At 40.5% G+C, this 12,524-nt stretch overlaps 1 protein-coding gene across 2 annotated transcripts in view; it reads left to right on the top strand.

The window, feature by feature from the left end:
* IGF1R (insulin like growth factor 1 receptor) overlaps positions 1 to 12,524 on the top strand; it is a 132,347-nt gene that overhangs the window by 107,707 nt on the left and 12,116 nt on the right. The window contains exons 9-15 of one of the 2 annotated variants that reach the window (XM_026040514.1): positions 1,127 to 1,294; positions 1,522 to 1,726; positions 5,437 to 5,723; positions 7,031 to 7,167; positions 8,150 to 8,309; positions 9,359 to 9,464; positions 10,903 to 10,973. In XM_026040514.1, coding sequence (XP_025896299.1) covers positions 1,127 to 1,294; positions 1,522 to 1,726; positions 5,437 to 5,723; positions 7,031 to 7,167; positions 8,150 to 8,309; positions 9,359 to 9,464; positions 10,903 to 10,973 — 1,134 coding nt within the window. The remainder of the gene's footprint in view (positions 1 to 1,126; positions 1,295 to 1,521; positions 1,727 to 5,436; positions 5,724 to 7,030; positions 7,168 to 8,149; positions 8,310 to 9,358; positions 9,465 to 10,902; positions 10,974 to 12,524) is intronic. The other variant, XM_026040517.1, reaches the window with a different exon arrangement.

The raw sequence follows: 12,524 nt of genomic DNA, 5'->3' as shown, positions 1-12,524 counted from the left end.
GGCTTTACTGTGTAGATGACAGGGGATTAGGCTCATCTCTGAGGGCTTTAAGGATGCCCAAGGCAGCTAAACTAGTAAAAGGAGTCCTGACTCTRCTGATAGGAGCATGGGGCCCTTGAAATGCTGCAGGAGAAAAATTGAAGACAGYTTCTTATTGCAGTGCGGAATTGAGCATGACCTTGTTAATGCTGGGTGAGATGACCAAGCATTTTGTAGATTCAGATATAGGAGAAAACTGGTCCTGTATAGTTKTGTCCTGATGTGTTTCATGAAATAAGTGCTAGCAGGAAATAGCCAACCATTGTCCACATGAGCATAATGGCAACAATGAAAGAAGTGTTTGTTTTACATAGAAAATGAAAAAGGGTAAACTTACCCAATAAGTAATATTCTAGCAATTTTAGTATAAAGCCTACTGTGTTTCTGGTATATTTTGGGACTGAATGTACAATTATTCTTGTGTTTCTTATTTCTTCTTCCTTTCTTCCTCCTCCCTCACCTTGATGGTCTGTCTGGGCTTTCAGAAGGTTTTTCTTAGGGAGATTCCACAGACAAGATACGTCACCTTTCCCTGAACCCTTGTCTCTGGAGGTTTTCTTGGTGCCTCTCAAAATACTTCATTATTTCCTTCTTTACAAAATACTTCATTATTTCCTTCTGGCTATAGAAGCATACACTTTTTAATGTAAACAATTGTTTTGTTTAGAATAGCAACAGAAAAGCAAATTGTGTTTTTAATAGAGAAATGTGCAGGTGACATGTAATGATAAAAAATGTCAGCAGCTATTAAGGAGGATTAAAATTTGCAGAAAAACTCTGTGGTTAATTTGGACATTATTTTCCTTTTGAATTACGACATTTTTTCTTGGAGTTGGGATTTCGAATTTTGTCTTWGGAAGGAAGAGTAGTTTTTGTACCACTTCCAGCTGGGACTGAGAGTTGTTACTCTTAAATCTTTCATATTTGTCTTCAGTGGGGCATAAGTAGGAGATGTTTTTCTTTGAGATAGTTGTTTTTCTTGCAGTAAAGAAGAGGATTAGGCTCCACCTTGAAAGCTTGCATCCGAACATACTGTATAAAGTGGTTTAAAATGCCTTGGCTTTCTTTGTGTTCTTCTTCACCACAGTGCCATCCATTCCTTTGGATGTTATTTCAGCATCCAACTCCTCTTCCCAATTGATCGTGAAGTGGAACCCTCCCTCTCTTCCCAATGGCAACCTCTCATACTATATTGTGAGATGGCAACAGCAACCTCAGGACAGTTACCTTTACAGACACAATTACTGCTCCAAAGGTAGGAAAAATGAAAACAGTGGTTATGAAATGCCTTTGACTCCTACCTTTGACTCCTACCTGTCAGTGCACGTTGTATATCATGACTAAAGCCTCTGCCTTGTTTCACAACACTTCTGTGGATAAGAGCAGGTAAAAGGGAAAGGTAAACATGGATTATTGCCATATTCATAATATGGAGAGAGAACAAACGGGTCCCCTCTGCTCTTTTTTTTTTTTTTTTTTAAGATAAAGTCCCAATTCGAAGATACGCTGATGGGACCATTGACACAGAAGAAGCTACTGAACCCACCAAGCCAGAGGGCTGCGGGGGAGAAAAAGGACCTTGTTGTGCTTGTCCCAAGACGGAGGCAGAGAAACAGGCTGAGAAAGAGGAAGCCGAGTACCGGAAAGTCTTTGAGAACTTTCTTCACAACTCTATCTTTGTCCCCAGGTAATGGGCTTCAGAAACTTGCTCTTTGCAAGGAGGGCCGTTAATTGTGGGCTTTAACATTTCCCAGAGCTGAGGCTTCTTGAACATGAAAGATCTGTGGATAACACCTGAAGCATGTTGCCCTTCCATTTGTGTGAGACAGTCTTAAGTCTTCCTGCTTTGTGGTTTCTCTTCTTTGCTAATATTTGTCTATTTTAACTGATAGTAAGAGTTCTTAGCTATACTGTTCAAGGACTTTAGCAACATTTCTTTTCAGAGTCAAGAGTCACTTGAGGAGCCTTTTGTCTATGAGGGATTCAAAGATAAGTAACACGTAGTAAACTAAGGGTTTCAAATGCCATCTTTCTCTAAGTAGCCATTTAAGTACTTCTGTTCCTAATCTGAACGTTTATTTGCATTTGATATTGAAGATACATTCACCTGGCAGAATCAAAACTGGTCTTCCTTTCTCGCTGTGCTAATTGTAGAGGGCATATTGGTTTCCCGAGTCCAGCTGCAGAGAAGCATTAAACATGCCCACTCTTCCATGATAAACACTGGCGCTTACACATTAAGTGGAATAGTAACCATTTTATGCTGCATCATAGAGTAGATACTACTGAATTAATCAGTGATTTTGATCCTTGAGTTTCTAATTTACCTCTCATGTCAGCTGTTCTTACTTAAGATAATTGGATCCTGGGGCCTAGCACACAGTGTATAGCTGTTATGGTTCAGCCTGTAAGCAATCAGGTTTYAATCATGCGTGTTATCTCACTGTCTCTGTTGGCAGGTGTAGCTGATGGTGAAGTCCTGTGTGTGAGAACTCAGCAGTGAGGCTTGGCTGCTCGTTACAACTTGAACTTTATTCACACATAGGTTGACTTGTTTGGGGTAGGGACTGTAATTACGTTTGAAGATTTGTAGATCTGTCAAAACAAACAAACAAAAAGACTAAATACTGCCTCTCTTTGGAAATGGCAAGTATTGTATTTGAGCTGGATTTGATTCACAGCTCACTTGATGTTTAGCATTCTCAGTTTGGATTGTGCAGCATTTCTGTATCAAGGCTAAGAAAGAGATGAGGCAGCAGAAGGTGAGGCAGAGAGGGGCAGCACCCAGTGTGACTGGCCAGGAAAACACACCCAGTTTGCTATAGATGTGATCTCATTTTGTACTTAATGAAGGAGCACAGTGGAAGTTTTGAAAGGCATTTCATTTAGACTCTTTTCTCTAAAGTTCATGAAACTGTATTGCACCAGCTTCTACAAAGAAGTTTTTAAAATATTTTTTTGTATTTCACCTGAGTCTTGTAATTTCGAGTAAATGTTGTTTGTCTTATGCCAAATTTTCTTGCATTCCTTGAAAGTGAGTGGAAAATCACAGAAATGTGAACTTAGACAGTAACTTAACTGAGCCATTTCCGGAAAGCTTGACTGTTTCTGCTTCTCCTTAACCTACTGTCACAGGAGTGGACTTTGTAAGAGCAAGAGCCCATAAGGTACAAGACTCAGAAATAACGGCATAGCCAACAGACGTTATAGAGCCCAAGCACCAGGGAAATTAAAGATTATGAGCTACTGAGATTTCTCCATGGGACATATCTTGGCATCTCATTGCTTGGTGATGTCTTATTTTTCCCCCTCACCATGGGAGAAGTTAGTTAAGAGGTTAATGCAAACCACAGTACTAGTATTCCTTTCCAGTGTCCTAACCTGTCYTCAGGGTATCTTCAGAAAAATAGGCAGCATGTGATACAACATGAAAATATTCAACTGTGAGGTTTTAGGATTGTTTAAAACCCTCTTGGTTTAATGTTGTGTGCAATTTCTGGATGACCCCGTGTATATTAGCACTGCAGAGGACGTAGGTTGCAAACATGAGGACTCTGGTTAGGCTTGGAAAAGCACTTGCAGCCACAGGAGTATCAATTATTCTTCAAGTCTCTTCTGGTTCTCTAATAACCAGGCAGAGGGATGCTGTGGATGATAGTGGGTATCCGAGAGGTAACCTCAAAATTCCTTAGTGTGTAAGAACTGTTAACTCTTATGGTAAGTGACTTGTATTGTTTCTTTTCAATTTGATTTTACTTTTCGATATAATATTACCTCTTTATTTCTCTTTTGTCTTTCCTTTAACAGAAGACATGGATTTTCATATTTTTGTCAATAAACTTTTCCTTACTTTGATGCTCTTTTTTTGGGGTTTTTTTTTTTTTTTTGATCTTAATCTTTTGATCTTCAGCAGGAAGCTGCTTGATAGAGAAGCGGCAGGATCGAATCTCATGACCTCTTAGTCATGTTTGCCTTGTGGTTATCCTGCAGATCTTTTCCCTTTCCCTGATGTAGCTGCTGATTTCACCAATAAGTTTGTGTTGCTGCTGATTTCACCTGAAAAACAGGAAAGAACCAGGATCACTGAAGAGTGAAACTTCATACATCCCTTCAAGGCAGTCATGCTTTTTGGGCTGTTGCATTGACTTGTGCCTTTGTGGTTGATTGAGAATGAACTTTTTATTTTCACKGCTTTCCCTTACAAAATTTGTGCAAATATTTATCAATTCACTGCTTGTCATCTCTTATTGGTCCAAAAGTTTATTCTTTTCAGTGAATTAAAGCAGTAAATGCATCCTCTTCCGAAGCAGAGTGAATAGGCTTAGCAGTATCACTGTGGAGGAGAGTCAAGTGCTTACATCTCCTGTGAAGTTCCCCCATATCCCACTGACAAGTTGAGAGGTTAAATGGGCACTATGAGGCTTGTATTTCACTTAGAACAATTTCCTGATAACTTAGGAAGTTATTTCCATGCCTAGTTTTCTTTCCGTGCTATTTACATKGTATTTTAAAGTCTTGAAAGGACTACACAAGTAAAGGAATTTGGGAATATTTTGTAATAAAAAGCAAACAAAAACAAACCAACAAAGAATCCAGACTGACAGAAGATTTCCAAATGAAATCAGGCTATTTATGACTCACTCCACAACATGTGTCTTTGTGGCTGAATGGGCTAAGGCGGGGTAGCTCATAGCAAGGTAGCTGCTTCCAGGTCAGCTTTCTCCTTGCCATTGGACAGGGAGGCCTCACTAACCATTAACAGAGATACAAAAATTGACACATGCGTGGTGTTAACTTACATAGTTTTTATCTGTCTGCCATGGTTTCTTTACATGGTTCAATAGATTAACCAGCTTCAAATTTCTGTAATTTCATTGCAGCTGAAAAGGAAAAAAAAGAGAAGTTAAGCCCGGCCTGTTGAGAGTTAGCCTCGCTTATGCGGCAGACTTCAGAACAATTCTTTCCTAACATTTTAAGCCTTTAACATCTGTTTTTTATTTTAGGCTGGGATAGCAGAATTTGACATTAGTGTCTTTAAATGCAATTTGTTTTGCTTACCGAATAACAGTTGAAGCCATTTTTGCTATTCAGTTCATTGTGCAGCCTCCAGGGAGGTCACAAGTTTGCGTGTTCATCATCATGGGCATGCTGYGAGCTTCCGAGTTTTGGTCAGTTTTGGGGTAGATAGCAGTAGAACGTGTTGAKGTTCTTGGGCTAAGATTAAGAGAAAGTTTACTTCTTTTTTTACACTTTCCTTTATTTGTATTTGTTTATTTATTTTTAACTGGTTACCTATTTTACTGTTTTTCCCCTGCTGTTTTCTTGGAGCTAGTTAAGTGTTGAAGAGTGGAGTAACTCTGGAGAAACCTTTTTTGTTTGTGTTTGTCATCTTCACAGGCCTGATCGGAAGCGGAGAGATTTGTTCCGAATTGCAAATGCCACCTTGGCCACTCGGAACAGGAACACGACGGGGACAGATCACTTCACGAACGTTTCTGATGCAGAGGAGAGTGAGGTGGAATATCCATTCTTTGAGACCAAAGTGGATGGCAAGGAGAGAACAGTCATCTCCCACCTCCAGCCTTTTACTCTTTACCGCATTGATATTCACAGTTGCAACCACGAAGCTGACACGCTTGGTTGCAGCGCTTCCAACTTTGTCTTTGCAAGAACCATGCCTTCAGGTATGCTCTCAGAACGGGCAAGTTTTCATTCATCTTCTCTGGGAGAGATTCATCTCAGGGAGAACAAACCTTCTGAAACAGTTGGGTGTATTGACAAGTGTTGACGTATAAAATAAAGACTCTGTGCAAGAAAAGATGTTGGAATGATGTGAAATGGTGCAGTAGTTCAGTGGCCTTGACTGCTGTGTCCATGCATTGAGTTGATCTGGAGAAAGGTGTGTGCACACTGAGTACATAGTTAATTATGGGAGAAGTAGGTAATGATGGGAGAATCAGTCCCTTGGCTATGTAGGTGAGACCCACAGACATAGTGGGCTGAAGGTTTTGTTGTTATTGTTTTTGTAGTGTCCTATATGCTGAATAGAGATGGGAACCACTTCTCGTGTTCAGTTTCGATATGTTCGYGCTGAACTATTTGCAGATGTGAGAGATCTGCTAATGGAAATATTTGCCAAGTGTTTCTTCCRTGGCAGCAATGACCATGCATTGGACCCATCTCATGTTTGGGACTATTACAGTTKGTACGGCTTTTGAGAAGGGAAACAGATGATTTTAGTGCGAATTCACATGCATTCTCATAGAGCTTCTGACTCTGGCAGATGTCTGGGGATATTTGATGCAGATTGGTAGCAATTTTGCTTTGTTTCTGGAAGGAAACACTATGATAATCCAGATCCAGCTGTGTCAGTAAAAAGCAAAGAGTTTTGCTTATTTTAAGGAAATAAGGAAATCTGTGAAATTGGGGAAAAGGAAATAACTATTCCCAGATTTTTAATGTGTGTTTCTGAAAATTGAAGTTTAAACAGTGCTGGTTTTTCTTCTTCTTCTAGACCTAGCCGCTGTCATCTTGTAAAGGTGGCCTTAATTTGATGGAATCCCTCAGACTCCCTGTTAGCTTTTGCATGAAAAACATTAAGTTCTCAAGAACTAAAAGTACTTGGGATAAAGCAATTGTTGAATTGCTTTCCAGGCTCTCTCAAAAAAAAACAAAACCAAAAAAACCCAGACGTCTGCAAACTAGTGGAAGAGCTGGAAGGGAGAAGGAAGAACCAGACACAGATTCTTTGTCCACTGAATACAGGGCTGCAGCTATGTGCTGCATCGCTCTGGAGCTGGTGGTTGAGACAATGCTGGTCTCCCCAACAAGCTCCTGGCCAGTACGCTCAGTTCTGCAGATCCCTGAGCAGCACTTACCACAGTGCTTTCATACCTGAAGAATAATTTGAAATGTATTTTCCTCAATCGTTGTGTAAGTTCCTTTTCCAGTAATAAGTGCTGTTCTCACATGACATGTCAATCTTTTACAGAAGGAGCAGATAACATTCCAGGAACAGTAGCATGGGAAGCAAAAGAAGAAAATACCGTCTACCTGAAGTGGTTAGAGCCTGCAAATCCAAATGGGCTGATCCTAATGTATGAGATTAAATATGGGCAGCATGGAGAGGTGAGGATTTGACATCCCTCTATTTTGAGTTATATTTGCATAGACCCAGTGAGAACCCAGGTCTGAGCATGGCTGTAATATGTTTTCATTGCTTTGACTTTGTGTGTCACAAGAGACTTGGCACAATATGAGGTGCCTCGTTGATCTGAAGGAGACATCATCACACTCGCAGCTGCTGAGACCCGGGTAGCAGTTCTTGCCACAGAGGGTGACTTTAGCCACTAGTCTGCAGTGCAAATTAGTCTCTTTTCATGGCCTATTAGATCACACACACTCATTTGATAACAGAGGTTACCAGCAGTTTGTAAATCAAGCTGAAAACCATTTGAAATGTTGACCTTTTTATCCTGTAAAAAATAGGAAATGCACCTCAAAGTGACAGAAAAGGATACAATGTTTAGTTGTATTCTCTCTTAAAAGTAAATAGCATGAGAATTTTTTCTTTCAACCTTGAAAATGTGCTTCAGTGCAGGCAGTAATAAGCAAGCTTTGRTACTGAGTAGTATGAGTCACCCTGGTTATTGAGTCACCCTGGTTAGTATTTATGAGGAAACCTCTAAAGTGGAAAGTTTGTTCTTAAGTAAAATAACTTCTTAGAAGGTGTTTATGGTAGCTGCTTTCATTCAGAGGTTTGTAGATTATCAAGATTTAAATATTTGAGTAGCGTTCTGCTTAGTCCCATTTTACACATGAGCAACACGAGATACCTGTTAGGGTTTCTCAGCATATTCTTGTGCCCTGCTAGGGACTGCAGATGGGAATTGTGATCTCGAACACCCAGCGCCAGGCAGCAGGTCGTTGCTTTGCTTCATTTTTGACAGCTTTTGAATTCCACACATCTTAAATTGCTTGAAGGAAAACTGATCTGATGGCGCTTTTAGTTGTAAAGAAGCAAGCATGTCTTGCACCCTTATTGTTTTCTCAAGAATGAAGAGTGTGAAGGTATTAATATGAACTGCAAGATGTTTTTTTCTTCTTTCAGGAGAAGCGGGAATGTGTTTCCAGACAGGAATACAAGAAGCTTGGAGGAGCTAAACTAACCCACCTGAATCCTGGAAACTATTCTGCCAGAGTACAAGCCACTTCGTTAGCTGGGAATGGGTCGTGGACTGAGCCAATCTCTTTCTATGTGCAGCCCAAATGTAAGGAGAACAGGCTGTGTCAAACTCAAATTGATTTTTTAAAAATAATTCCCGTTGTTAGTGTATGCAGTTGGGTGTTTATGTATGCGGTTGGGAACAGATCACTGCTCTGCACACCAAATACCCTTTTGATTTGCTGATGCCTTTTTTGGGAACTCTCCTGTGTTCTTTTTTTGGCAAATGCCATCAAACACAAGGTCTCTCTGAGCTGTGGTAGTCGTCTTGCGTTCACTGCCTGGGTATTTGCCCTGTAAACGGGTAATGGGTGTGTGGGACGCGTTGCTGTGGCTCCCCTGGGCTTTGCTRTTTGTGGTTGGGAGATGTAATGGTAGGAGCAGCAATGTGAAATTGGGTTACACAAAATCTGTGGCAATTTTGCAAACCTCCTTTAAAATATAAAATGATAGGAGAAGCAGATTGTTTCAGTAATGGCTAACAGGTTTGTTTGGTGGGAKTTTTTTTGGTTATTTCACAATGCTTTTTCATATGACCTCAGTGACATTTTGATAAAGGTCACACACTGATTAAATGGTAAGACTAGTCCTGACCGACCACGGGAGTGCTTTATGTTTTGGAGAAAGAACACTGTACAGTGTATACAGAGACCCCCTTGAAATCTTCAGTATTTAGCTGAAGAATAGGGGTGTGTGTGTGTGTGAAAAACTAGCACTTCATCTTTTTTTTTTCTTTTTAATTGCTGGTCTTTATTGAAGTAAAGACCTGTGTGTGTATATTCTGAAGAAGAGTATAAACAATTGCAAGGAAAGCATGTAATTCCCTGAGGAATGCAAGTCTTTAAAAGGACAACATTAAGCATAACCTCAGACAGACACCGTTCTGTATAAAATTAAAGCTTTTCACCATCTCTCTTCTAGTTCCACTCAGCTGCAGGCAGGCAGTATTTCTGAGTACATTTCTCCTTATCAGACAAGAAAATGATTACTTTGATTTCTCCCGTGTATGGCGATACAGGRAAACATTTTGAATGTGTCTTTGTTAATGGAGCTTCCATAGAAACCTTGACACAGTTGTTTTCTTGTTGGTTGCAGCAGCAAACTACGGCAACTTCCTGCACTTGATAATCGTGCTCCCCATCGCCTTCCTGCTCATCGTTGGGGGGCTATTGATAATGCTGTATGTCTTTAACAAAAAACGGTGAGTTTTTTTTTCTGCTGATGGTTAAAGCTGAATTGCACCGGGGGGAATGTTTGTTTCCAAATCTGTGCCCGTGGAGCGAGTTGGAAATGAAGAAGTGAAATGGCATTCGGAGGACTGAGCGGGAGACGCTCACGTAAATTCTGTCCTGTTGACGTGTAAAGGGAGCTGGTTTAGAGTTACCAGCGAGCATCTGGTTGCTGTTTGAGATATGAAGAGGCTTTTTATTACAGTATCATGTTTGGGAGGGAAGAGGAAGGGTTGTCAGGAACATATCCACTGGGACCATGATGGCAGACACTGAACCCTTTATAATCGGAGGCTTTGCCAGAAATTTGGGTCRTTTTGTAAACCATGAAAGCTTAGTTCAATTTAGGCAGCTTCGTTCAATTTAGGCTAATTTGATTCCTCCCAAATTCTAAAGGTTTTTTTATGTCTTCACATCCATTTAAAAAAATAAGTGCCGGGCAGAACAATCTCCGTTGAGGAGAAAGATAAATCGGTTCATTTTCTTCAGCTTTGCTTTTCCCTACTAGGGATTTCTTTTCTCTTTTTAATTGAAGAAATACTTAATGAGAACTTAATAGAAGTCAGTGCAAATGTGTTCAGCCTTGCAACTCTTTATGTATAGACTTTCTAATTATATACTCATAAATTCTGCTTGCTGAGAACGATCCCATTATTTACAGCTCTTAATTCATTCACATGGAGACTGTACCTGTTCCCCTCCAGCATTCAGGCCACGGGCTTTGTGTCTGGTGATGCAGGGTATCTGCTTGGCCTCCCCTGGAGCTCTCCTACGTAGAATGTGTATAATTCTTCTTTCAGCCCTTGTTCTCTCTCACAAAAGCATTTGGTCTCTTTAGTGTTTGACTTTCTGAGGTCTGATTGACAATTTTATTTGTGCAGCTTACCTCCTGCAAGAGCTCTCACAGCACCGAACAAGTATGTCTTGTCCTGAAAATCACCTCACGAAATTGAGGGAGAAGCAGGAGGAGGTTAAAATAAAACAGTAGAAGTGATTTCTAAAACGGTTGAATGGAATTCCCCAGAAAACCAATCCCGTGCTTGGCAAAATCACTTTTTTCCCCAGTTCTCAGCCACAGCTTGTGTGTCACCATTCAGCTGCTCTTCTTATAAGGAGGTTTACCTAGCAAATAGAAACRCCTTATGTTTTTTGCCTTTCTTGTGCTGATTTGGTATAGAGAGGATTGAAGGGGGAATTTCCTGGGAACGCTATTCGGGATTGATTTCCCATGGATTAGGTGGGGTGCACACGAGAACAACTCTATTTGTCCTCTTTCTCCGAAAAGCTCTCCACATCCAGTAAATAATATTTTGTGGTTGAGCAAACAGCAGAAAAGCCATAGAAGAGGTGGCCTGAAATTTGCTTAGGTTTAAAGATTAAAAAAAGGAAAAAAAAAATATGTTTCAACAGGAACAGTGACAGGCTTGGCAATGGAGTGCTGTATGCGTCCGTGAACCCCGAGTACTTCAGTGCTTCGGACGGTGAGTGTGGCCTTGCGCTGCGGGTGCCTTTCCTTTCATGTCCTCTGTTTGCATCTCACTTCACAGGGATACAGGCCTCTAAAAGATGCAGTAAAACTCCATTTTCCACCCATTTTGTTAGCACACCTGTAGGTCATCCATCATTGATAACACATAAATGYCACCAGTTTACTGGGATGGGGGACGGATGCAATTTTTCTCTGTAGTTTACTCAGCTGAGACGAATTAGATGCATTAGTTTYGTTCTCAGATTATCACCCATTCATGCAGTGATTTCTTTTAGATCACATTCACTTATTCACAAATGAAGAATTCATGCATTCATTGCCATTTGTGTTAGATCTTCCAAGTCCCATTCTGCTCTATTAGAAAAATAAAACACTATTATGTGAAAAAATAACATTTGCAAAAAAAAACTACACCTTTTTCTTATTTCCCATTCCAGTAAAGCTCCCCAGCAACTTTGTGCATTTAGGAAAAGAGAAACAATATTGTCAACTTTCAGGTGCATCACATGGAGAAACTTTGGGATAAGATAAACACAGATATTTAATCCATATTCTTTGATGTGTAGCACGTAAATGCTACGTGTAGTCCTGCTTTTTTTCTAGCTGGCAAAACAGTTATTTAAAACTAGTTTCAGATTGACTTAATATATTTGGGACAAATGCATGTTTGGAGATGATAGTGTTCCAAGATTGCTTGCTGGTTGTGGCAAAAAAAGACGACTTCATTCTTTATACCACTTCCCATAAAGAAATGGAAGTATCTAATATGTTAATTGCAAAAAAACAGCCTAAACATAATAAAAAAGGATTATTATGTAGTCTGAAACCTCTTTTTGAGGGCCTGGGGGTGCAGGTTGGGAGCGAGATCAGTGCACTGTTACCAGGAGACYGGGTGACAGGTTTGTGCGACTGGCAACGAGACTGAGAAAATCTAACGGCACTGGGTGGTTTGGAAGCTTGTGCAGAACATTTCCAGCAGGACAATGGTGAAAGGTGTTCACTGCCAAATAACAAGCAAGAATTAAAGCTGATTTCAGGAAGATTAAGGTTTATAGTTCATTAGGATTGTTTGGTTTTATTTGCTTGTGTATATAGCATGCCTGAATAGCTCTGCCAAAATTCTGGACCTTGAGAAAATGGAATTTTTTTTGCCTTGATCTAGAACAAGATTAAATTCCTTGAAATTTTCCAAGAAATAAAAATTCTAAAAAAAGCCAACYGCTTTTCCTATAGCAGTGCGCTTTGGTTTTGCTTTCTGTATCCTTTCCCTGCACGGCAGTGTGGCTGCTCTTGAGGAAGGTGAAGTTCCTGCCAGTGTCCGTGCTGGCTGCCACTGAGCAGCAGCMGGAGCTGAATGACCCTGATGGTCCAGGTATCTTCTGCGTCTGCAGAAAGCCTGTGTGCAGGAGCTGCTTTGGTGTGGAGAGCTCCGGAGGTCTGGCCTTAGGGCTGAAAGAGTCACAAGGGGCTCACTGGCACCTTGCTGGCTAGCTGAATGTTGGCTGGTTTTTACAATTTAGCAGCGTGGGTGCAAGTCCKCACG

The sequence above is a fragment of the Nothoprocta perdicaria genome, unplaced genomic scaffold, assembly GCF_003342845.1.
Source record: "Nothoprocta perdicaria isolate Ctin4 unplaced genomic scaffold, notPer1 scaffold_26, whole genome shotgun sequence".
Taxonomy (NCBI): domain Eukaryota; kingdom Metazoa; phylum Chordata; class Aves; order Tinamiformes; family Tinamidae; genus Nothoprocta; species Nothoprocta perdicaria.
The sequence above is the reverse complement of the archived record's forward strand: the minus strand, read 5'-3'. Positions and strand labels throughout refer to the sequence as shown.